Raw genomic sequence first — 26,171 nt, forward strand, 5'->3', positions numbered from 1 at the left:
AAACCATAAATGCTCTTTTGCAGTTTGCATACATAGTCCTCTTTGCCTTTCTCTAAGAAACCTGGTTGTTGTTGCATGTAAATATCCTCTTCTAGTTCACCATGCAAGAATGCAGTTTTCACATCTAGGTGTTCAACATGCATTCCTTTGCTAGCAGCAATACTTAAGAGTCCTTACTGTGGTATGTTTAACCACTGGTGCAAAGGTTTCATCATAATCTTCTCCATATTTCTGTGAATATCCTTTTGCTACTAATCTGGCTTTGTAGCGCTGAATCTCACCATCAGCATCATGTTTGAGTTTGAAAACCCATTTGCAGCCTATAACTTTCCTTCCTTGAGGTAACTTAGTAAGAGTCCAGGTTTTGTTTTTCTGTAGAGCCTCAAGCTCTTCAGTTGCAGCTTGTTTCCACTTCTGGACTTCTGGTAGCTGGGATATTTCCTCCCATGATGAAGGTTTTGGTTGTTCTGCTGTTCTTGTGAGGTAGGACAGTCTCGGAGCTGGAACACCTCTGTTTGAGCGCATTGATCGCCTCACCTCACCCTCTGTGGTCTCTTCCATTATCTCAGGTGTGCCTGGTGGATCGCTGGGGGTCTCTGTGTCGAGTGTGGTTGGATCTGGATCTGCTGTCTCCTCCTCCTCAATTCGTCTGAGATCAGGAAGCATAATCCAGTCATCAGGGTGTTTGGTCTGGTTGCTTGCTTCGGTGTAGGCCCCCTCTGAAGGTGTAGCTCTTTCATTCTCATAAAAATACACCGCTCTGCTTATGGTTATCTTGTTGGTGTCAGGATCCAGAGTTCTGTAGCCTTTGGATTGTGCTGAGTAGCCTACAAAAATCCCTTTTGTGGCCCTAGCCCCTAACTTAGACCTTTTTTCCTTTGGGATGTATGAGTAAGCCATGCTTCCAAAGACACGCAGATGCGTTATGGACAGCTTATGACCATGCCAAAGTTAATATGGTGTTGTTCCTATAGGCTTTGTGTGTATTCTGTTTTGTATGTATGCAGCAGTCATGATGCCTTCTCCCCAGAATTCCTGTGGGAGGTGTGCATCAGCAAGCATGCATCTTACCATGTCCAGTAGACTTCTGGTTTCTGACACTTCATTCTGTGATGCGTTGGAAGCTACTGTGGTTTGATGCACGATTCCATGTTCTCTCAGGAACTGCTGTGTGGCGCTGGACATATATTCTCCTCCATTGTCTGTGCACAGGATCTTTGGCTTCCAGCCAAATTTGTTGCTTGCCATGGCCACATATTCCTGGAGTTTCTCGAGCTTCTGTGATTTCTCCTTTAGTAGAAATACACACGTGTATCGTGATAAGTCATCTGTTATTGTTAGAAAATATTTTTGATTACCTACAGGTGAAACTCGGAAAATTAGAATATCGTGCAAAAGTCCATTAATTTCAGTAATGCAAATTAAAAGGTGAAACTGATATATGAGACAGACGCATTACATGCAAAGTGAGATAAGTCAAGCCTTAATTTGTTATAATTGTGATGATCATGGCGTACAGCTCATGAAAACCCCAAATCCACAATCCTAGAAAATTAGAATATTACATGGAACCAAGAAGACAAGGATTGTAGAATAGAACAATATCGGACCTCTGAAAAGTATACAGTGTACTGTGCTTGATTGGCCAGCAAACTCGCCTGACCTGACCCCATAGAGAATCTATGGGGCATTGCCAAGAGAAGGATGAGAGACATGAGACCAAACAATGCAGAAGATCTGAAGGCCGCTAATGAAGCATCCTGGTCTTCCATAACACCTCATCAGTGCCACAGGCTGATAGCATCCATGCCACGCCGCATTGAGGCAGTAATTGCTGCAAAAGGGGCCCAAACCAAGTACTGAATACATATGCATGCTTATACTTTTCAGAGGTGCGATATTGTTCTATTCTACAATCCTTGTCTTCTTGGTTCCATGTAATATTCTAATTTTCTGGGATTGTGGATTTGGGGTTTTCATGAGCTGTACACCATGATCACCACAATTATAACAAATTAAGGCTTGACTTATCTTGCTTTGCATGTAATGCGTCTGTCTCATATATCAGTTTCACCTTTTAATTTGCATTACTGAAATTAATGGACTTTTGCACGATATTCTAATTTTCCGAGTTTCACCTGTATGGTTGCTGGTAGTGGTCCAGATATATCGCTGTGGATCAGCTCTAGGGGTCTTCCGGTCTTCCTTTCACTCTGCTTAGGAAATGGCTTGTTAACTGCTTTGGACTCAAGACAACAAACACAGTTAGTTACAATGTCACATGGTACAAAATCAATGCCATTAGCTAATCCCTTTTCCTTCATGTTCTGGATTGACTCATAGCTCCTGTGTCCTAGGCGTCTATGCCACAGTTGCAAGCAGTTTTCATGCAGGCATGACTTAGCAAGGTTCACTTCATTGGGCTGGTATGCCTCAGGTTTAGACTGGGCTGGTCTTTCTCTGTCTGTAGATTGCTCCTCCACACGATAAAGACCTTTGGATTTAGAGCCTACGAGGCAAACCTCTCCATTCTGGGTAACAACACATTGTCCATTTTTAATATACAGTTCACAGCCTTGTTTCTCTAGAGCCCCTGGTGGCGCAGTGGTAAAACTGCCACCCTGTAACCAGAAGGTTACAAGTCCGATCCTGACCAGGGGCTCAAGGTTGACTCAGCCTTCCATCCTTCCAGGGTCGGTAAAATGAGTACCCAGAATGTTGGGAGCAATATGCTAAATCATTGTAAACCGCTTAGAGAGCTCCGGCTATAAAGCGGTATATAAATGTAAATGCTATTGCTAGCTTGGATATTGAAATCAAGGAGCTTGAGAAGTCAAGGATATACAAAACATCTTTAAGAAAAAATGGTTTAACAGATCCATCCAGCAATTTGCAATACAAAATTCCTTTGCCTTTCTTCTTGGCTTTAATTGTAGTATTATTGCCCAAATAAACAGTCTCTTCAGGAATATCAAACAGTTCAGTATAGAAACCCAGATTATTTGAAATATGAACAGAAGAACCAGAATAAAAAATGAACTTTTCATCGCTTTGCATCAAGTTAACATTAAAATTCCTGTTTGAATATCTTTCTGTATGCTTAAAATCCTGATTCAGATTCTCCTTAGTAAAATCGGTCCTTCTTGTCTGATTCTTGGGATAGTTCACCATGATAAAAATAGTCATCTTTGGTGGGCTCTGCAGGGTCTCCATATGTCCAGGAATCCCCCCCATGTACCCAGGAATGTCCTCAAAAGGACCCAATACCCCCCAAACCCACAGGAAAGTCAATTTAAAAAAAAAAGAAATTAACCACAATATGGCTCCTCCTAGGCTCCTGCAGACAAAATGGTTCCAGTCCTCTAGGAACTATGGTTAAAACCACGTGGGTTTTAACTTTTTCGTATCCATAGATACTGGAAACAGGTGTTTATTATACACCCCATGGATACATGGAACTGTGAATAGCAATTCCACTGTATCTCATTTAATCAAACTTGAATTATAACCTTTCATTGATTCCTACACATTGATCCCAATCATAACCCATAATAACTGACATTAAAATCATTAAAATAATGATGCATAAAAATGATATCTTTTCATCAAATATTTTCATAAAGTTTATGAATTCATAAGAATTCAGTCCTATGATAATTTTTTTTAAAAAGTCCAAATGAATATTTCTTCCAAGGTTCCCAGTTGGTGTGATCAAGGTTGATGTCCTTAAAAAAACTCCATGGATATTTTCTTAAAGATCTGCAAGTTGATGCAAGCTGTTCCAGAAAGAGGCTTAGTAGTTCTTCACAACATGCCAGATACAGTTCAGCTATTACTCAGGCTTCTTCAGTGGCATTAATCCAAAAATTATTTACCTTAACCCTCCATACAGTCTGTATGACTTCAGTGTAGCTTATACAGTCTGTATAATGAATATAAATATAGAGAAAGTCAACCAGAAGAGTATCTTAAAAATATATCTCAAGTATAATACTATTGAATACTCTATAGAAACACAAATTACTACACCCCTTGAAATTTGTAATCATTAAGCCCTTCAACAGCTCACCCCATGGTAACTATCATCAATAAAGATAAAAACTCAATGTATGGATCTCAAATATTACTTATATACTTTCCTCTTTTACTTAGAATCCCATGCCTCACAGATATATTCCCAATGGGGCATTCTTACTCACTGTGTATAAGCAATGATCTGATGCTATAGCTCAAAATAAAAGCATCCTTCCCTCTTACCATTTTATCCCTTCTGACTCCCAACATTTAAGTACTGTTGTATCAGGGCAGTTTCCATTCGAGTAATTGCAACAGCTTTAAATTGTAAACTATAATTCCATTAGACATACTAATTCTGAAATTACTTACCCTAAGGCTTAAAAACCTTAGGGTAAGGTTTTTCACTTTCCAATTATTATATTTACATATTTCACTTTCCAGCTATTATATTTATGTGTATCACCATCTTAACACTTCAATAGGGACCAAGTGTATAATTCATAATCCAGTTGTACAAATCACATGCCCCATAATCCAATGAATCAGTATACAATTCTATCTTTGTCCAATAATCGAAACAATGGCCAGAAAAATAAATCAACCTCCAACAAACCAGTTCACCTCCTCATTCAACCCAAAAGGTGTCCATATTTTGAATGTGTGCTGTGGATCCAAAAAATGTTCCTGGCATGCTAATAAATTGTAGATCCTCCACTTTATGGTTCAAGTCAACAAAATGTTTAACCATTTTATTACAATGTTTATGTTCAATAATCCTTGTTTTTATATTCCTGGTTGTCATCCCCACATACAACAGTGCACACAGGCACCAAATGACATAAATCACTCCCTTCATATTACAATTGAAGAAGTCCCCTTGAGATATTCCTGGCGATTCAGAGGATTCCTAATTTTTTATCACAGTTGTGGCAAAGTGTATAATTGCCACAAGGAAAAACCCCTTTTAGGGTTTTTGAATCTTAAATAGGTTTTAATCAATCCATTAAAGAAAACAAATGGCATTTTCCTGTATTCTGTCAACTCTTACTGTGAGCTTTTGAATGCAATATGAAGTTTATCATTCAGGATTTGTGAAATACAAAGTATGGTCCAGCTGGAACCACATGAATACATTGTGATGTGCTCCCCATGTCCCTGGGAGGTGAGAAGTCTCAAGGATAATGCTACTTGGTGTTTGGCTTCATCTGAATGAGAGATCACTGGAGTCTTTTTTTAAAAAACCCTATATTACTAGCAGACCCAGCGCATAGCATCTGCGCCACTAGTTTGTCACCGCACTTTCCTTCCTCTGCTGGTGCCTGCCTCCTCTCACCTTTCCCTCCCACCCGCAGCGCTTTCCTTCCCCGCCGGGTGCCCAACCAGGCTCCTCTCGGCAGCACGGCTCCTGTTCTCGCCTTTCCCTCCCTGCCTGCCAGCCCAGCAGCACTTTCCTTCCCCGCCAGGCGCTGCGTGGCTCTGCCGCTCACCCAGATGGGCTCCTCTTGGCAGCGCAGCTCCACCACCCGCCTCCTCTCAACTTTCCATCCTCACCCGCCAGCAGTGTTTTCCTTTCCCCCTCACTTTCTCCCCCCTCCTCCCGGTGGCCAGGCCAGGGCCCTCCTCCTCCTCAGCCCAATGGCCGCTTCGCCCTTCGGCCGTCCGCTTCCTCCTAACCCTCGCCACCTGCCCTAACCCCCTCACCATGGACCCCGCAACCTTCTGGGCCAGTTTGCTTGTCCCCCTGCCTCTCCGCAAGAGTTCCTTGTGAAAGTTCAGCGGCTCTCATGAGTTTTCCCTGACGCATTCCCCTTCATCCACGCATGGACCGTCTTAGTGAAATAAATATATAGAAGATAGATATAGAGAGCCAGCGTGGTGTAGTGGTTAGAGTGCTGGACTAGGATAGGGGAGACCCGAGTTCAACTCCCCATTCAGCCATGATACTAGCTGGGTGACTCTGGGCCAGTCACTTCTCTCTCAGCCTAACCTACTTCACAGGGTTGTTGTGAAAGAGAAACTTAAGTATGTAGTACACCGCTCTGGGCTCCTTGGAGGAAGAGCGAGATATAAATGTAATAATAATAATAATAATAATAATAATAATAATATAGAAGATTCAATTTTCCCCGTGTTATAACAAAGTCATCACAACAAAGAGTGTGGGGGGTATGAGACAAAACCAGAAACAGAAAAGAAGGGAAGGGGGAGAATGATATATTGATTTGAAAGAAACAGAGGAAATTATGCAAATAACTCTAAATAATCCTTCCAAATCCTGGTATGGGAGTCTTCTTTCAACATATGACAATAAGTTGTCATTTCAGAAGTAGCCAGATTAGAGAGGTCTTCTATCCACTGAGGAACTGAGGGGCTGAAATGGTCTTTCCATCACTGTACAATAATACAATCTATCTATGTGGTCGCTAAGAGTCAACACCAACTTGACGGCACTTAATCAATCAATCACAGCAATACACCTGACGAGAAGCAGTGCACATGGGAGAGCCATGATCTGCTATCCCAGGAGAAGTTCCAGGCAAATAACTAAGAAGGATTCTTGTCACAAAATTGAAAATTGGAATTCAAACTAGGTTGTTGCAGTCAATCATATTTTGCCAAATGATGTGATTGCACATCTTGCCAAATGATGTGATAAATGTACAGGTTCCAATAGGTACAGAAGATCAGTTTCTGTTGGATGAGCCTCAGTTTAAAATCTAGTGTAGGGGAATTTATGTTTGCTAGAGCATTGTTCCACTGGGCTGGAAGGATCTGGGTTTCCAACCTTTCATTCCACCTAGCATGTAGGAATGATAACTCATACTTATGTGACATGTACCAGCAGTATATGTTGGGTTTAGGCAGGTCAGCAGTGCAAATAATATGTTCTAAAACTGTAGGTACCTCAAAAGGACTTAGAGCAGGGTGCCCAAATCTGGGAGTTATAAGTATGTTTCAGTTGCAGGTATTGTCATTGAGCTGTCTGGAGCAGATCATACTGTATGCACAATAGGGATTTGTATGAAACAGATTTTGTGTTTTGTTTCGAGTTCAACACAAAATACAGATGTTTCATTTAATGTTTCATTAAAACAACTGGTCCAATCAGTTGTTTCGGCCATAGGGAACAATGGAAAAACCCGAAACACTCAATTGTTTCCTATGGGTAGCTCCTAGGGACACCAAAGTGGGTTGGGTGGTAGGGCATGATGGGTGCTCCCTTGCCAGCCAGCCCACAAAACAAATGGGCAAGCGGTTGATTTTTAACAATTTTTAAACCATTTCTCAAAACCCCATAAGAATCCTATGGGGGTTTTGGGGGAGAAGTTTAAAATTTGTTAAAATCACCCACTTACCCATTTCTTTTATGGGTTGGCTGGTAGGTAGCACCCTTTATGTCCTACCACAAACCTACTTTGGTGTCCTTAAAAGCTACCCATGGGGAACAATGGGGTGTTTTGAGTTTCCCCATTGTTCCCTGTGGCTGGAACAAGCTGCACTTATAGAGTGCACATGCAGGTTTTGCCACAGCACCACCCTTACTTAGCAGCAAGCATAGCTGTAAGCTCAACTAGAGCAATTTCAGCCACATTTTGACGGAGTACACTTTGCAATGCAGATTGCAGAACAGACCAGAGCAGTGAGTGAAGCACAAGTTAGTCTCACAACCAGACATGGAACTCATCACAGCAGTCACCAAAAATATTACACAGAGAGAGCTGCCACTGTCCATTTCTCGCCACAACACTATCTCACAAACAGACCAAACCACAACTCAAGGAAGACAGGCACTCAAATTCTGCCCTTGTCAATCCAAGATCCTATTGCTTATCTCGTAGGAAGGAATTTAAGAACCACTGAGACATTCAGTCTGTATTAGCAACTGAAGATAATGTATTTTACACTGAAACTGTTTTGCTTTTAACTTGTAACATCTGGTGAATGATATTTTCTTTTTTGTGCAAATAAAGAAGTCTTGGTAGAGAACTGTTTGGAACTTAATATGAGCATAGCATCACCATCTTATCAACTTGTTCATTAATGTGGATAGCCTGCTTGGAATCCTGAATATAAGGAATAAAGTTAGGTGACCGAGTTTGTTCTGTTATGCTAAGAGTTTGCTTGCACGCTCACCATGCTCCCAATACCTTTGTTTAGTGCAGGTTAGGGCCCATTCTGCCTTGGTGTCATAATATTTGTTCAATTCAAATTTAGCATGCATGATATTATGATAGATTGATGGAGATGGATTAGAAGCATAGTGAGTTAGAAGTTTCTTCACAACTCTATTTCCCACCAAGATCTATTTTAGTACCTTTTCTTATTGGATGCAAAGTATATAATACATCCCCGAATGAAAGCCTTATAAGTATTCCATGCAATGGCTTCTGTAGGAGAGGAAACTATATTCAGTTGAAAACATTCCTTCAGTACCATTTCCACTTGAGTTTTAAAACTTGGGTTTTAAGAGAAGTGTTGGGTCATCTCAAAAGTGCCATCTCAAAGGTCTGAGATAGGATGGGTCTAATTATTTTATTTATTTAACAAATTTCTATACCTATATAGAAATTTCTATATAGGTATACTTGTATAGAAAAATTTCTATACCTATATAGAAAAATTTATATATAACTTGGAGATTTAAAGATACTGGAGAATGGTCTGAAATGGTCATAGCATCAATATTGCTAGAGATGACAGAAGGGACTAATGAAGTTGAAATTAAAAAAATAGTCCAGTCTAAAATGCCTCCCACCCACCAAATGCCCAGAAAAAGTCCAAAACAGTCCCCAAAATCATGGATTTGTCCCCCCCTTATTTTTTGCTGAAATGAGCCACAAAATGGCTCCCCATGGCCAAAATGGTGGCTGGAAGGGACCTCCTCAGTCACTTCCAGCCCTCTAGGAACCATGGATATGTGGGTTTTAATGCTTTCGTATCCGCGGATATTGAAATTTGGTGTCAATTAGACTCCCGTGAATACGCAAAACTGCAGATATAGAATTCGCGTATAATGAGGTTCTCCTGTATTATACAAAGAGAGGTCTAACAGAGTTTCTCAGCCTTCAGTAGAAGTTTGGCGGGAAGAATCCAGAGTAAGCAGAAAACTTTCTGCCTCTGCAGCATTGTTGAAGGAATGAAAATGGCCTTCATGGAGTGCACAGAAAATAGCAAGGAATTGAATGAAGAACTGAATATTATGGGCTCTGGCTGACGGGTCTGTGAAAAGGATTTATGATGCTAAGTCACATTCTTGGAATAGTCTGGGAAAACCATGACATGTATGTATCTATTTGTTTATTTCGGCCAGCATAAATACAAAAAAGAAACAACAACAACATCAAAATACATAAAACATTAATACCTTCAAATACTGAATACATGACTAATTTCATTCAAATGAAACTGGTTAATCTGAAATGCACAGCCCGGCATCTCGTGCCTCAATCACTCTAAACTGAATCTTGCTTGCTATGAAAAAAGTTTTTGCTACCCTCCTGTAAACGTACTCTGACTTAGCAGTAAGCAGAAAAAGGACCTTGTCCCCATCAGAAGGGCAATTAGAATTGTAATGAATTAATAGAGGGGAGAGAAGCTTTCCCCTTAATTCAGTATAAAATCTACATTTCAGCATCAGATGTTCCATAGTCTCCACTTCACCGTTCTGGCAGGGGCATAATCTTTGATCATAGGGCACCTTCCCGAAGCGTCCTTCCAATACCGCCGTATGAAGGGCATTAAGTCTAGCTCTTGACAGAGCCCTGCGATGATCTCCGTTGGAGATCCTAAGTAAATATTCAGCAGGGGAATAACTATTGATTTGATCTCCTAGGAATAGGCCAGAGCCTATTTGGGCAACATCCCCCTGATTCGTCATATCCCAAATACGTTGAGTTATGGCCATTTTGGCCTTGCTGTGTTCTAATCAGGGGCAGGGAAAAACCAAAGGACGCTAACATTACATTAATATCATTTTTCCAGCGGGTCATAAAGCCATCTTCCAATATCAAAGGAGCAATGCCCGTAGGGTAAAAAATCAGATTAAGCCAATAAGAGAAAACCATTTTCCAGAGTCTTGCTTCTACAGGTGGCCATCCGATCTTGAGTCTAATAGCAGCATTTGAAACTGAGCACGGTAGTCTAAGAAGAGACCTAATAAACTTAGATTGAACTGTCTCTAACTTCGGATAATTAGTTTTGTTCCCTAGCATGCCTCCCACTAGGAGCAAGGCAAGAGCTTTGGCCTTGAAAAGTTCTAAAGGTACTTGCAACGAATGGGCTTGTTTCTTTATGTGCAAGGAGCAAATTGCTGAGGCGGCTTTCTGGGCGTTGGCAATAACATAATCCCTATGTGCTGTAGTGCTTCTATTGGACTGTAACACAACTCCAAGATATTTAAATTGTCTGGTCTGCTCTAAAGTATGCCCATTAAGTATCCACGTAAGCGTCCTAGGTCTAGCCAGAAAGACCATGATTTTGGTTTTATCATAATTCAAAGACAATTCGTGGTCATTGCAAAAATTGGCCAGCTCTTTCAAAATTTGCTTAAGTCCAACCCTTGTCCTAGAAATCAATGCATCAGCAGCAGCGTACAATAGCACATTAATATGTTTTTGAGCTAATTTGGGTGGGTGAAAGTCCAATTTCCTCATACGTTCCACGAGGGGGTTAATATAAAAATTAAATAATGCCGGGGCCAAAATACACCCTTGCCTTACACCAGTCCTGGTTGGAATTGGATTAGTCGCCTGGCCTTTCCTGTTTAGCCTGACTTTGAGGGTGGTGTTCTCATGTCATTTAACCATCAGCAGGAGAAGTCTCCTGTTGATATTTGTTTGGGCGAGCCTCTCCCATAATTTGCTCCTAGAAATCTGATCAAATGCTTGTTTGAAGTCAATAAAAGCAGTATAGAGTGCCCCTGGGGATTTCCCTGCGTATTTTTCAGTGAGATGTTGAAGGACAATTATCGAGTCCGTGGTGGATCTACCTGCCCTGAACCCACTTTGCTTGTCAGCCAGGGTTTGATTGACATCAAGCCATTCTGTGAAGTGCCCCAGTAGGTGCTTGGCATACAGCTTTCCAATGACACTCAGTAAGCTAATAGGATGAAAATTAGCTGGTTGATCTTTGGGACCCTTCTTATAAATAGGAATAACAATGGCAAGTCCCCAATTGTCAGGGATCTGAGCTGTTCGATCGACAAAAGAAAAAAGGGCTGCCAGGACTGGTATCCACCAATCACTGTTTTCCTTTAAACACTCTATGGTGATATAATCTGAACCTGGGGCTGTCCCAGATTTAGACTGGTTCAAGAGGGAGGCTATTTCGGCTTCTGAAACAGGCGGCCAGTGAGGAACGCTCTCTAAGTCGCCTGTTACTTCATAGGAATTTCCACAAGCTGCATATAGCTTAGTAAAATGTTGTTCCCAAACCCGTGCAGGGATTTGGGAATCCACTCTAGGGATATCCTTGCCCAGATATCTGGCAATTAAATGCCAGAACAGTGAATGATTCTTTAATTGGGCAGCTGAAATCAGTCGTGCCCAATCTGCTGCATCTGCTTCAACTTTTTTCCGCTTAATTAATCTTTTATATTCCCTCTTAAGTTGTATAAGAACGCCACTTATAAGCTGATTGGGAGTCGTCCGATATTTATTATATTCTAAATACAGCTTATTTTTTAAATTTTGGCATTCTTCATCAAACCAAGGTTTATGAATAGAGGGATGTGTGTCCAAATTGGCCTTAGGAGGATAACAAAGATTATTGCTCAGAATACCGATTATCTGGTAAAAGGCACTTTTTACATCAGTTCCCTTCAAAATTTGTTCCTTCAAGTTCAATAAAGTATCAGTATTTAAAAATTCTGTGACCCGCTCCCTCACTACTGGGGACCACCTCACTCTGGCAGGGAGTACCTCTAGGGACTCATCATTAAACTCAGTGAAGGAATATCTTTGGATCTCTGTCTGAGCCCTCAAAGTTAATTCAAGGGGTAAATGATCGCTATCTGGTCTAGATGCGACTATGAAAGTTTCAATCAAACTTATCAGTTCAACGCTGAGCCACAGATAATCAATAGTTGAAGCCCCCGCAGCTGACCAGAAAGTATACTCCGCCGGATAATCACCCCTAATCGTGCCATTTATGATATAGAAATTTTGGGTGTACATTGTCTGTAGCATTTTCAAACCGGCATAGGAGGACACCCCATCCTTAAAGGAACGTTTCATAAATCCTTCAGGAGGATCTATTATAGCAGGGTAGAGATGGAATTTGATATATAAGCTGTTATCATCATGTTCAATCCGGGCATTAAAATCTCCAGCAACTATTAATGGAACGCCTGGAAATTGCCTGCGAAGATCCTCTAGCAGGAGGTCTAAGTCCTCCCATGTTTGATTTATTATTTCTTTTTGGCATGCGGGGGGGGGGGATATACACATTTACCAAAATAAAACTTAAGGATTCAACCTGTATGTTAACAACCAGAGCCAGGTTGCTCTTCGTTAACAACTTTCTGGCTTGGATCGCCAGAGACAGTGAAACAAGGACCCCCAGGCCGCCTGAGGGCCTGCCCCTCAAGTCCCCCCCCCCCCCCCGAGCTGAGTGAGATTCCCTCCAAGATGCTTCAAGTGCATAAACCTGGAAGCCCTCCAGAGTAAATTCCTCAGTCATCCAGGTTTCCTGGCATAGTAATATATCAAAGTTATTTACATAATTGATGATTTAAGGATCTGACAATTTAGATTACAATCCTGCAACATTCCAAATTACAATTCGCAAGGCATTGGTTGCTGGAGCATTGAGTCAATTTCCAGTACTGGATGAGCTGCCAAAGAATCCTGTACAGAAGTAACACTGAGAGCAGAACCCAGACCTTTAACTAGGGTAGCATCTAAGGATGCTGCTTCAGAGAGGGTAAATTGCTGATGAACGGTGCCCAGTGCTGTACTTTCCAAAGATTCTATAGTTTGTTGAATATTTATGGATGGATAGGTAGCCCCTGGAACTGTGCTTCTTGAAGGGCTAGCCTTTACAATTAAGCCCGACGGATGGATATTCTTAGTTTCCTACTCTGTCTTAGATGATTCTGAGGGTGTGATGACTAATTCCTGAGTAAAGACGCAACCGTTCAAGTTAGTCTCCACTGGAGTTTGAGAGGTCTCTAAAAGATGGTTCACAGAGTTATCGGTATTTGGTTCAAGAAAAGAGAAAAAGGCAGCAAAGTGGGAATCAGATGCCAAACCTGCCCATTTAACGGATGGCGGGCAATTAGTAATCAATGGAACAGCTACAGCTGGAGTGTTATTCATATCATGGCCAACAGGGGCGACCTCACTGAATGTCTGAATGCTATCTAAAATGATAAGGTCCTTATCCCCTGCTTTCCTGGGATGGGGGCCCTTAACTTTAAGTTGTTGTACTCTGTCACCTCTCTTCAGGTGACAGAGTACAACAACTTAAAGTTAAGGACCCCCATTGTAGCCAAGTTATCTGCTAAAGCCACGAGTTTGCAAGCCATAAGTAGTGGATCATCAGTCTGAGATAAATGACCTTCTATCTCTGCTTTATTATTTTGGGCCGAGGGTAGAATTGACAGAGGTGGTGTCAATGGCGCCTGGTCTTCTTGCTTGGGAGAGCTGCACTCTCCCACTTGGGAGGAAGATGATGAAATAAATCTTCCTGATCTTCTTTGGAGCTTTGTCTGATGAGTGGACAGGGCGCCAAAAGCCACTTGCTGATATCTTTGCGCAGCAGGGCCTTGAAAACAGTGCAGTCTAGAATTCTGGCTCTCACAGAGTGGATTAATTATCTCATTAACAAACCATCTTTGTGGCACAATATCAAACTTGGCCAAATATGCTTTTCTTCTAATCAACCGCAAAGGGACTGTAGAGGACGCAAAAGTGAATAATATTCTACTATATGTGCTAAAGGGCTGGAGATGTTCGTATTTCAAGAGCTCCTTGCGATGAATCTGAGAATCAGTTAATTGTTGTAAGGATTGCAATATCTTAGCTTTGTAAGTCCACTTATCAAAATTACATGGTAACTGGCCAATCATAAGACAAACACAATTCGGACCAAGTCTATATCTGACTTTCTTAGGCAAGCAATGAGTTAAAGGAGGAGGTGTCTTGAGTATTCTAGGCTCTCCATTTTTACTAACTGCCTTAGATCTATAGCCATCATTAGGCAGCCTCCGTTGCAACAAATCCCTTGAGATAACATCCATTCTAGATTCTAAACGTGAAGCCATCAAAATTATATAATGCAGTGTGGCTGCAGTAAGAGAGCAAAAGCGTGAAAGAAGAAAGTTCTGGTCAGGTAATTGTCCCTTAGTTTGTGTTTCAGGGAGAGTTTCCTCAAGCAAATGTATTACCTCTTCTTGCTGTTCCTCCTGCAATTCCTCCTGGTCAGGCAGTAAATCAAAACGATTATAAAGAGGTAGCGTTGGTGTGTCCTTGGAAGGGATTAAGAAGGCATCCAGTTTCTGTTGTTTAGAGGAGCATTCCACAGACTGCTCTGGAGGAGAGGAAGGAGAGTGAGCTGCTCGCGTTCTTTTCTTCTTAGTCATTATAACTTAAAGTCAGCAAAACTTTTACAGGGAGGGAGGCAAGTTACAATCTATCTTCCAGCCCAGAGATAAAATGCCAATAAAAAAGAAACAGAAGGTAAAAAAGTTCAAGATAGAGGAAGCCGGCGGAGCTTAATGAAAACACATCCACGCCAGTAGTAAGCTTCACCGGAAGCTGATATTGCATAGAGACATTGGACCAAATGAAATTCAGTGTGTGAATTACCCATGACATGAGAACCATTTTCTCCCCAGTGAAGCTCTTTCTTTTTCAATATGCTCTCCGAAGAATATTATTTGATAGGAAACTTCAGGAATTTCACAATAAATGCCCAGGGCCACCCTCCCTCATGGGGTAGTTCGATGGGGGCTCTGTGAGCTCTTTGATCACTGGAGACTTAAGGTTTGTGTGTGTTTTTAAAAACTAGATTTATTTACATATCTATAAATAGATTATCAGGCTGAGGGAGGCCAGCGGTGGCCCGGGTTCTGCTGCTGCTGTGCCCCCTAGCCCCGCCCCTGCATCGACATCAGACACAGGGAGTGTTTAGCCATGCCCCCGCATCTGACATCAGATGTGGGGGCGTGGTTTAGCTCCCAAATGGGGCCGTGGGAAGCTAGATTGGCCAGCACTGTGTTTGCAGCATGGCTGGAGTGACTCTCCCTGCCTTTAGAAGCTATAGGCATGAAACTTGGTGGGTGGCCTTGAACTACTGTAGTCGCTCTCTCTCAGCCTAAGGCTTCTTATAGGGTTGTTGTGAGGCTGCAGTGTACATCACCATGAATTCCTTGGAAGAAAGTGGGATAAAAATGTAGTAAATAAATATATTTATTAAGATTAAGGCAGACCCTAATGGCATGTTGCACTAATTTATCAATTACCCATGTGGAGCAGATAATATAAAATTGCTGCACAAAGAAATGTTATCTGAATAAAGGTCTTAGGAAAGCAAGTTTTTCATTTATTTCTTTATTCTTAACTGTTTTGTTGGAACATAGGAACATTTGTCTCAATTTAAAAAAACAACAACACTCACACAAAGCAGAGATTTCTAGCAACTTCACCATGGCTATATTCCAGGTAATTATAACTTAGAAATGTGATGAATTCTCTCTCCCAAATGAAATGCTGGTGTTGATTGCTAACACTAGAATTATTTCTGTGTGGATTTTTCTTTGCCAGGTTGACTTGGATTATACCATTACAATGGAGGATCAGATTTATCTTCTCCTGGAAGCCAAAGAAAAATGTGAGCTAAATATAACATCTCAGCTACAAGAAGGAGGTGAAGTATTTTGAGTTATCTCTCCCCCACCCTTATTCTGTCCAGCATTTCTAAAATATGTTATGTATTATTTGTTTAGGGAATCTCACCTCATATGTATTATTTGTTTAGGGAAGTAGATAGTTAAATCTATTCTCACGACCTTTAAAGTGGTAACAGCATTATTTAAATAAGTCAATGAAACATTTTCTCCTCTCTTTGGAGTTGTTCTTTTAGGAAAAATATCTATCTGGCTAATTAAAAATAATATTGTATTTTTTAAGCCTGCAAAGTCCTCTATTGGGTGTAATTTTGTACCTTAAAATCAAGATTAATCGTATAAACACCACTTATCCATCATATCACACACACACACACACACAACCATAACTTCAGATATATGGCCATGGTTTCATATGGGAGAAGATGACCCTTCAAGTACTGTGGTCCCAAATTGTTAAGGACTTTACAGGTAGCGACTACTGTATTTACCTAAACCCAAGACTAGGTTCTTCCCAAGTTATTTGATGTTAGAAATCAGGAAATAATCTTAAATTCAGAGGCCTCTTCCTTTTGGGTAAGTATAGGTTTAGCCTGCATTTAATCTCTGGGTTTGTTTTTTTAAGGGGCTCATGTTAAATCCAGAATCATCTTGTATACAGGTAAATATGGTATCATCTTGAATTGTGCTTGGAAATAAATCATAAGCCAATGCAGATAACAGAGAAGGAGTTTTACATATTTACATATTTTTTACATATATTCACAAGCCTGGATGTGACCAAGACATGGGTGACAATGCCCAAAACCTCCTGACAATATTTCCCAGAGGATTCATGTAGATGCGAAATAGGAAGGGGCAGAGAATATAACACTGACAGGCCTCAGAAGATAATGGACGTGCAGGCATACAGTTCACCCTCCAAACCACCTTCTGGGACCTGTCCTCCAGGAAGGAGTAGAACCATCAGAGCATCATGTCATCCAACCCAGGAACATGGTAGGAGTTGATTTACTCTGACTTCCCCACCCCCCTTCTGGATTGGGAGAGACACTTGAACTGCAGCTGGCTTTTTTCGACCTCCCTTTTGACTGCTCCCCGTTGCTTTGCTGTCCTTAATTGCTATAACATTTTGCACCTGGGCCAGACTGTCTTGTAGGGTGGGTGAGAGCCACACCTTTTGGACGTTTAAAACTTTTGGCCCTTGGAAAGGTTAGCAATGCTGGTGGCACAGCTGCCTGCATGGATCTCTGGTGGGCTTTGGTGGGGGGCATTTGGGGTGGGACTGAGGGCTGGGCAGAATTTGTAATGGCAGATTGGTCCAAAATTGTCAGAGGCATTTCCTTTGCAACAGCACCACGCCGGGGTGGCTGGTGCTTGGAGGATGGGAAGGTAGGACCTGCCCACCTCCCCTTAAGGGAAACCCTTTGCCCCCCACTGCCCTTGGTTGTGCACCAAAGCAATTCAGTGCACATCCCTAGTTTAGAGTTAGCTCTGCTGACGATTCTGTTGATGCCTTTGTACAAACTTGGAATAGCGGACTCATTAGAGCAGTAGACACAATCACTCCTAAGCGTCTTCTCCGACTGCTCCAAAATTGGCTCCATGGTATTACGAAGAATTACAGGAACTGAAGCAGCAAGGTAGACAACTAGCGCACAAGTCAAGGAAGACTTGACTTGAATCCGACAGATTACAACATGGAGCACATCTGAAGATTGCTCTTATTGCTAAGGCAATAAGTGCAGCAAAGAAGCGGTTCTTTTCTGCCTGCATTGTGTTTGCAAGTTGACATCTGGGGGAGTTGTCTAGGGTTGTGAGAGGGCTAGTACATGCCCCCTGTCCGCTGAATTTGAACCTGGAACACACTATGACGTTTTAAATGACTTGTTTGCAGATAAAATATCTTGCATTTGGGCCGAACTGGATCCCACATTTATTGCAGAGTCTACTATGGAGGTATCTATATAATCCTCATGTGGAATTAGATTACATCACTTTCAGTTTGTGACTCCTGAGAATGTTGACAAGCTGCTTTGGACTGTACACCCCACCACCTGTTCTCTTGACCCTTGCACAACTTGGCTTATTTCATCTGGCAATTGTACTATCACAGAGAGTCTAGCAAATATTGTAAATGATTTTCTGAGGGAGCGCAAGATGCCTCCTTGCCGTAAGGAGGTTATAATTAGATCATACTTGAAGAAATCTGCATTCGATCCCTCAGAGTTAGCCAATTATAGACAGGTCTCCAATCTTTTGTGGTTGGGCAAGGTTGTCAGGAGTGGATGGTGGCCTCTCAGCTTCAGGCAGTCTTGGAGGAGACAGATTATCTAGACCTGTTTCAAACTGGCTTTTGAGCAGGCTATGGGGTTTAGTGGTGTGCACGGACCGGTCCGGAGCCATACAAAAGGCCTCCAGACCGGTCCGGAATTCAGTCAGTCCAGCGGTTCGGCGGGGGAGAGTGTCACTTTAAGGGCGGGGGGTAGTACTTACCCCCCCCACCGCTCTTCCCCCTCCGGCGCTCGTCTTTAAGCAAATGTTTTTGGGGCGGCAGGGTTCCTCCCTGCTGCCCCAACCCCCATCATTGGCTGAAAACTCAGAAGCAAGTAGACGCTGGCACCATGCATATGCTCGTCACAGCGCACGTACGCCTCTTGCTGCTGCTGGTGCATACGCGCTGCATACGTCACACACAAATGTGTGACGTATGCGGCGCACGCGCGCCAGCAGCAACAACAGGTGCATGCGTGGCGCCAGCGTCTACTTGCTTCTGAATTTTCAGGTAACGATGGGGGTAGGGGCGGCAGGGAGAAACCCTGCCGCCCCAAAAACGTTTGCTTAAAGATGAGTGCTGGAGGGGGAAGAGCGGCGGGAGGGGTAAGTACTACCCCCCCACACCCTTAAAGTGACATCCCCCCAGTGCTGGACCACGCTTCCATGGTTCCATGCACATCCATAATGGGGTTGGGACTGCCTTAGTTAGCCTGATGGATGATCTCCAGTTAGGTATTGAGTGTGGCATTTAGGAGTATGACTCTGCTGATCTTCTGGATCTCTCAGCAACTTTTGATACTATCGACCATGGTATCCCTCTGAGTCGCCTGAGAGAGTTGGGATTGGGTGGCATTGTTTTATAGTGGTTCCCTTCCTTCTGCTAGGGTGGATTCCAGATGGCATTGCTTGGAGTGACTGTTGCTTTGCAAAGCAAGAGTTATTGTATGGAGTTCCACAAGGTTCCGTACTATCTTTTTAATATCTTCATGAAACCATTGGGAGAGATCATCAGGAGATTTAGTGCAGGGTGTTATCAAGATGCCAATGAAATCCAAATCTATTTTTCGATATCAGTCTCATCAGGAAATGGCATAACATCCCATAATGCCTGGCTGGAGGTGGTAATGGGCTGGATGAAGGATAACAAACGAAAGTTGAATCCTAATAAGACAAAGGTACTGATTGCAAGGGGTCAGGAATTGAGAGATGGTTTAGATCTGCTTGTTTTGGATGGGGTTACACTCCCCCAGAAAGAATAAGTATGTAGCCTTGGAATGTTCCTGAATCAAAAACTCACTCTGGTTTCTCAGTGGTCAGGAGGACTTTTTATCAGCTACACCCATTTCTGAAGGCAAACAACCTTAAAACAGTGGTACATATGCTGGTAACCTCCAGACTTGACTGCTGTAATGCACGCTATGTGGGGTTGCCTTTGTACGTAGCCCAGAAACTGCCATTAGTGCAGAATGCAGCCACCAGGTTGGTCTCTGGGACAACCTGAAGAGACCATATAAGAGACATATTAGCACTGGCTGCTAATATGTTTCTGAGCAAAATACAAAGTGCTGGTTATTACCTATAAAGCCCTTAATGGCTTGGGTCCAGGGTATTTAAGAGAGCATCTTCTCTGTCACGAACCCTGATGCCTGTTAAGATCATCTGGGGAGGTCCAGTTACAGTTGACACCAGCTTGTTCTTCTCCCTGGCTACTCCAGGTAAGGGCTTTGGAATGTTGTCCCTGTCAAAATGAGAACTTGTCCATCTCTGGCTTCCTTTAAGAAGACCCTCAAGATGCACCTGCTTTCTCAGGCTTTTAGTTAAAAATAATTTTAAACTGTTTTAAATGCTTTTATTCTGTAAAGCTGTTTTAATTGCTCTTCTGTTTTTGTTTTTATTTTTTTTAAAAAACACCTATGTACACTGCCAGAGGATACATGTATCAGGTGGTACATAAATATGATAGATAGATAAATAGGAAGTGGCTTTATACTGAGTCAGACTCTTGGTCCATCAGTAATGTCTGCACTGACTGGCAGCGGCTCTTCAAGGATCCAGGCTGGAGCCTCTCCCAGACCTACCTGGTGATGCCAGGGATTGAAACTGGGACCATCAGCATGCAAGCATGCAGATGCTCTTCCACTGAGCTATAGCCCCATCCTCTAAGGCAGGGATGTCAAACTGTGGCCCTTCTGCAGATGTTGGCCTACAACTCCCATCATCCCTGTCTATTGGCCACTGTGGCTGGGGATTATGGGAGTTGTAGTCCAAAAACAGCTGGAGGGCCACAGTTTGACATCCCTGCTCTAAGGGGAACACCTCACAGTGTTCACATGTAATCACCCATCCAAATGCAAACCATGGTAACCCTGTGTAGCAAAAGAGGATAATTCATGCTCGGTACCACAAGACCAGCGCTCCTGTCTAAACCCAGCGAGGCAATTTAGAAGGACACCATGGCTGTCTCAAAAGCTGCCAATGTCACACATTCTCCTGGTACATTTCCTGGCATAGCCATACACCAGTTGTTGAAAGCAGTGGGACCCAAATTCAAAGAAACGCCTCCCATTAGCAACAACTGGTGAGGTAAATTAAAAACATAAGAAAAATAACATTTTAGTAGAAATGTTTCTGAATCACTTTTCATCCTACACATTCCATTTCCAAACAGTGTCAAATATTTTCCATTTTACTTTGCAATTACTGCAGTAAAACACCAGAGAAGAAGAAGGCAGGGCGGGGGAGGCTGGTTCCCTGAACTCTCCTTGTCAAGTTTATATATTAGACATACTGTATTTACCTGAATCAAAGACAACTCAAAGTCGATCCGCTTTAAAAGTAGAGGTTAAATACGGGTTATACCTGCACTTACTTGAAAGGAACAGGGCTCTGAATTTAAGATGACCTCCTGATTTCTAATTAAAAACTTGGTGGAGGGTGGGGACCTTGTCTTGGATTCAGGTAAATACAGTATGGTGTGTATGCCTGTTTTCTACTACAGCATCCCTCTGGAGAGATCAGAATGCAATTGGTGTTCTGTTTTCAGAGAGTAAGACACGTGGAACTGGTAAAGTGGATACAATTTGCTGGGCCAAAGCTTAGATCCCGTTTGTTCTGTACCAAGCCCATATCCAGAAATGGCAGAGAAATCTTAGTAACAGTCATCTGCTTAAAGTCATTTAATATATGAAAAAATAAAATTAAAAGTGCTAAATGCTCATTTACTTGTTAGTCATCCAGTGCCTTTTGCACACGTTGGCCAAGACACAGAGGCTGTTCTCACATCCAGCCTAACCCTACCTGGGGCAGCCCTATGCCATGTCATCCTAGGACTATACAAAGGAGGGGGAATAACCCATTCAAGCCTCATGTAGTCCCGCCCACACACCTTCTGGATGGCTCCGAGGATGAGGTAGATAGAATCCAAATATATTTAGTTTTTCCTAAGTAGAAAATGCTCTGTCACCATTATGATGACCTTGGAATAATCTGGGGGAAATGATTTTAAAAGCATTATATATTTTTAAATAGGATTTGTATATCAAACCATTTCTGCTCTTTCATAGCCGCTTTTTAAAGCTTCTTCACGTTTTGTTTTTCTGCAGAAGGCAACTGCTTGCCAGAATGGGATGGCCTAATCTGCTGGCCCCGGGGGTCAGCAGGCAAAATGTTGGCTGTACCATGCCCTCCTTATATATACGACTTTAATCATAAAGGTACAAACTCTGTCCTTCTAATTGGATTTTGTGTACACAAAACCTAAGCAAGGTGAAGTGGCATTAGGCTAATGAGAGCATCATTTCTTTCTTGCAGGAATGGCTTTCAGACACTGTAGCTCGAATGGATCGTGGGTCTTTGTGCAGGGCGTCAACCGAACCTGGTATAATTACTCAGAATGCCTGCACTTTCTGCAAGCAGAAATCAGCCCGGGAAAGGTATGTGTTCATTCTCCAGGGAAGGAGTGAAGACGAAGGAGGCTGTGTGGCAAGAACAGTTGCTTCTGCACTTTAGTGCTGTTGAGTCATTACTCTTCTGCAGTTGGCTGGAAGTGGCATCACCAACATAATAGTAGTCCCACATGGCACTTTCTGTATACCAGGTATTCTCATCTTTGGGTCCCGATATATTATTGGTCCCTTGGCCTGGGGATTATGCGAGCTGCGGTCCAATAACATCTGGGGACCCAATGTTGAGAATCTTTGCTGTATACCTATCCCAATGGCAAAGGCAAACGTGGCCAGTGGGCAACATCCAAAATAAGTTAGTTATGACTAAGTCCCCTTGATATTAATGGGATATAGGTTAGTAATGATGAACTTGTCTCATTGATTTCATTGTGCTTAGACATGTGCTTTAACATGTGCTTCAATGTGCTTTAACTAGTTTGGATGTTGCCCAGGGTCTTTGCTTAGTAGTAGTAAGTTTATTACGGTCTTAGACCAAATATATATTTAAGAATAGAACATTTATAGTTTACAAAATATTCAAGATGCTAATGCAATCTCTACAAAGTTTGGTTGCAACAAAACAAAACTTGGTCACATTAACAGAGATAAGTTTAAAATTCAACAGCAGCAATTCCAAGTAGAATTGATACGTATGGTCAGGATAATACTTTAAGAGAGGAGCAATGAATTTAATATGGGCATCCCTATAAAATTGACAATAAAGAATAACATGAGCAACTGACTCTATATCCCCCGAACCACAAGGGCACCAATGCAATGCATACAGTACTCGTTTATATTTCTCGTCCAAAACTGCAGAAGGAAGGGCATTCAAATGAGCAAGGGTCAGTGTTCTCCTGAACTTAGGTAAAAATATATGATCTAAATATTCAGTGGGTTTATGACTGAAATTTTTGAAGCCTATATACATTCCCCTTGGTAGTCGTGCACACTCCTCCTGGAGGTCTATGTCCAATAGTCGTTGTCTGACAAAACATATTGCCTGATCTAAACCCCGACCAATAAGGTTTTCTTGGGTTGTGCCCAGATGATGTAGTTTCATTTTCAGGGCTATTTCCCTTTTAGATGTAAAGCTGTCGATTAGCACTAGAGGCGTGAGCCCAACTGGAAAGAAAACCAAATACAGCCAGAATTTGATTATACAGAACCAGATTTTCATTTTCAAGGTGGTAACCCCAATCTCTCTACGGAGAGCCGCATTAGTTACGCCTCTGGGGGTTTGAAGAATGGCCCTTAGGAATTTTGTTTGAACTGTTTCTAGTACTGTAAATTTATCAAAAGGTCCAATTTGCACACCATCAAGAATTTGAGGGTATATTTTGGCCTTCAATAATTTGACAGCTGCTGGGACAAAAAGAGTGGCTCTCAAAAAGTAAAAGGATTTAATCATGTTTGCCATCTGCTGGGAACTGTGAGAAACAAAGCTAAGACGAGCTTTCTGGGATCCACTGGAATGGAATACAACCCCTAGATATTTAAAAACCTTGACCTGCTCAATATTATGTCCATTTATGGACCATTTATGGAGTTTGGGGCGTTTTGCAAAAACCATCACCTTAGTCTTGGCATAGTTTATCTCCAAGGCCTCCTTCAAAGTAAAAAGGCTCAAGGAAGTTAAGGCACGACTTAGCCCTATCTTGGTTTGAGATAATAGGACAATATCGTCAGCGTAAAGCAATAATGCCTATTCGCAAGTTTAGGGGGATGAAGAGCAAGATCATTCAGATGTGTAACTATTGAATTGATATAAAAATTAAACAGGGCAGGGATGAGAATGCAACCTTGCCGTACTCCTCTATAAGTAGCTATCTCGGCAGAGAGATGCCCTTTCCTACTACACCGCACTCTGAGGCGGGTGTTCCAATGAAGATTGTAAATTAGTAAAAGTAAACATGGATCTATGGATGACTCCTTTAACTTTGTCCAAAGTCTGTCTCTGGAGATAGAGTCAAAGGCTCCTTTAAAATCTATAAATGCAGCATACAGAGAGGACTTGGGCAGAGAGGAGTATTTCTCAGCCAAGTATTGTAAAATAAATACTGGCTGTGTTGTAGAATAGCCTTCTTGAAATCCTGCCTGTTCGGTGGTTAAGATGCCCTGAGAATCCAGCCATTGCTGTAGTTTCCCCAGGAGATGTCTGGCACAGCGTTTACTAACAGCACTAAGAAGACTAATCGGGAGATAGTTATTAGGATCCTCCCTTGATCTTTTATTATAAATTGGCACTATTACCGAAACACCCCAATCCTCAGGAATTTTTGTAGTAATATCTATAAAAGTAAAAAGGGAAGCAAGAAGAGGAGCCCACAATCAAGGTTGTTGCGAATAATTTCTGTTGTAATACAATCAGTTCCAGAAGCCTTACCTGTCTTGCATTTTTAACCAAAGTTTCAACTTCTGAGACAGTAACTGGGTTCCAGGGTGTTTGCTTATGCGATAGGAAGTATGCCACTCTGAGATTACCATGTCCTGAGGAATTTTCAGCTTTTGGTGATTCTCCAGAACAAGGAAAACCTCCAGTGTCACTGCGGAGGATGGGGGGCATTCAGAAGAAATGCTGACCACCCAAAAACAATAAATAGAAGTGACACTTAGATAGCCTTCCCTCATACAAAATGTGAGAACACATTCATAGAAACTGTGTGGGATTACACAGCCGTCACACTGATCACACAGAGTGCTCTTTCCAAGCATATATAACAGTGAGAGGGTTTCTACAAAGCTGACATTAAGAACATAAGAATAGCCCTGCTGGATCAGGCCCAAGGCAGCCCATCTAGTCCAGCATCCTGCTTCATACATTGGCCCACCAGATGCCTCTTGGGAGCCCACAGGCAAGAGGTATGTGCATGCCCTCTCTCCTGCTGTTGCTCCCCTGCAACTGGTATTGAGAGGCATCATGCCTCTGAGGCTGGAGATGGCCCACAGCCACCCGACCACCACTGATAGATCTGTCCACCATGAATTTGTCTAAGCCCCTTTTAAAGCCATCCAAGCTGGTGGCCATCACCACATTTTATTTTACATTATTTTATTTCACCACAGCATTTTTTAGAGTTGTGGACTGAGTCTGTAAATCACAAGTAGAGCAGTCAAATTAGTTCCTTAATGACTTCTTGACCAGTTATTTAGAACTTGTTGGTTTTTAAGATGAAATAAATTGCCTGTTAATCCAAGGCTGTAAGTTGTGCATGCAACTGAACATTCTTAAACAAATGTAGAATTTTGTTGTTGCTTCCTCCAGATGGCATTTTTTGAACGCCTCTATATTATGTACACAGTTGGATACTCCATTTCCTTCAGCTCTCTGGCAGTGGCTATTTTCATCATTGGCTACTTCAGGTGAGTGATTAACGTCTTTGGAATCTGACAGCTCCCTTTTGACTTTTTAGCCATTCCTTACATGAGATAATATCTGCAATTCATGCAGCCTCCCCACTCTGCTCCCCTGCTAATTTTCTTTCTGGTGGCAAATGGTTGTAGATTTCAAAAGCTATATATGGACTGTAAATTTGTATCTACACAAAATACCATGTGGGCAAATGCATGCATATAATGCATACCTCCGCAGCCTTGGGAAGCTGCAATTTTGAGCAAAGCAGGCGAGCGGGTCGATGGGGGGGTACATAATTCTTTACCTCCTGGCCACTTCTCTGCATTTATGATAGACAGGCATATAAAATTCTAAAGTGGGGGGAGATGCTTGAGGGAAATTTTGATGAGAAAAAACAACAGGTGGGGAAAGAATCAATTAGCCCCATCTCCTCACTGCTTCTCTGCTCAAAATTGCCACATCCCAACCTTGTTTTTCATTAAAAAAAAAAAAAAAAAGGTTGTTGGGGCTTTGCTACACATAAGTGGGTATAAAATTTAGTTTATCTCTTTGTTACAATGCCTAGAATGCCGTATTGCTTCTGCGAGTTCATATCCAGCGGACTTGTACAGGGTTGTGAGGGGACTAGTAGCTGCTCCCCCTCCCTTGAACCAGAATTTGGAGTCATCAGTTACCCACTGTGATGTGTTTAAAGAGTTTTTCGCAGATAAAATCTCTTGGATTCGAACCG

The 26,171-nt window shown here is 42.1% G+C and overlaps 1 protein-coding gene across 11 annotated transcripts in view; it reads left to right on the top strand.

Moving 5' to 3' along the window:
- Positions 1 to 26,171, top strand: part of PTH2R (parathyroid hormone 2 receptor) — a 95,851-nt gene that overhangs the window by 14,553 nt on the left and 55,127 nt on the right. For 3 of the 11 annotated variants that reach the window (XM_053283773.1, XM_053283778.1, XM_053283779.1), the window contains exons 2-5: positions 15,783 to 15,885; positions 21,745 to 21,855; positions 21,953 to 22,074; positions 25,352 to 25,449. In XM_053283773.1, the coding sequence (XP_053139748.1) occupies positions 15,783 to 15,885; positions 21,745 to 21,855; positions 21,953 to 22,074; positions 25,352 to 25,449 (434 nt within the window). Of the gene's footprint in view, positions 1 to 14,273; positions 14,350 to 15,222; positions 15,295 to 15,598; positions 15,681 to 15,782; positions 15,886 to 16,634; positions 16,865 to 17,762; positions 17,825 to 21,744; positions 21,856 to 21,952; positions 22,075 to 25,351; positions 25,450 to 26,171 lie in introns of those variants that run through there. The other 8 variants (XM_053283771.1, XM_053283772.1, XM_053283775.1 and 5 more) reach the window with 6 other exon arrangements.

Source organism: Hemicordylus capensis, chromosome 1 (assembly GCF_027244095.1).
Source record: "Hemicordylus capensis ecotype Gifberg chromosome 1, rHemCap1.1.pri, whole genome shotgun sequence".
Lineage (NCBI taxonomy): Eukaryota > Metazoa > Chordata > Lepidosauria > Squamata > Cordylidae > Hemicordylus > Hemicordylus capensis.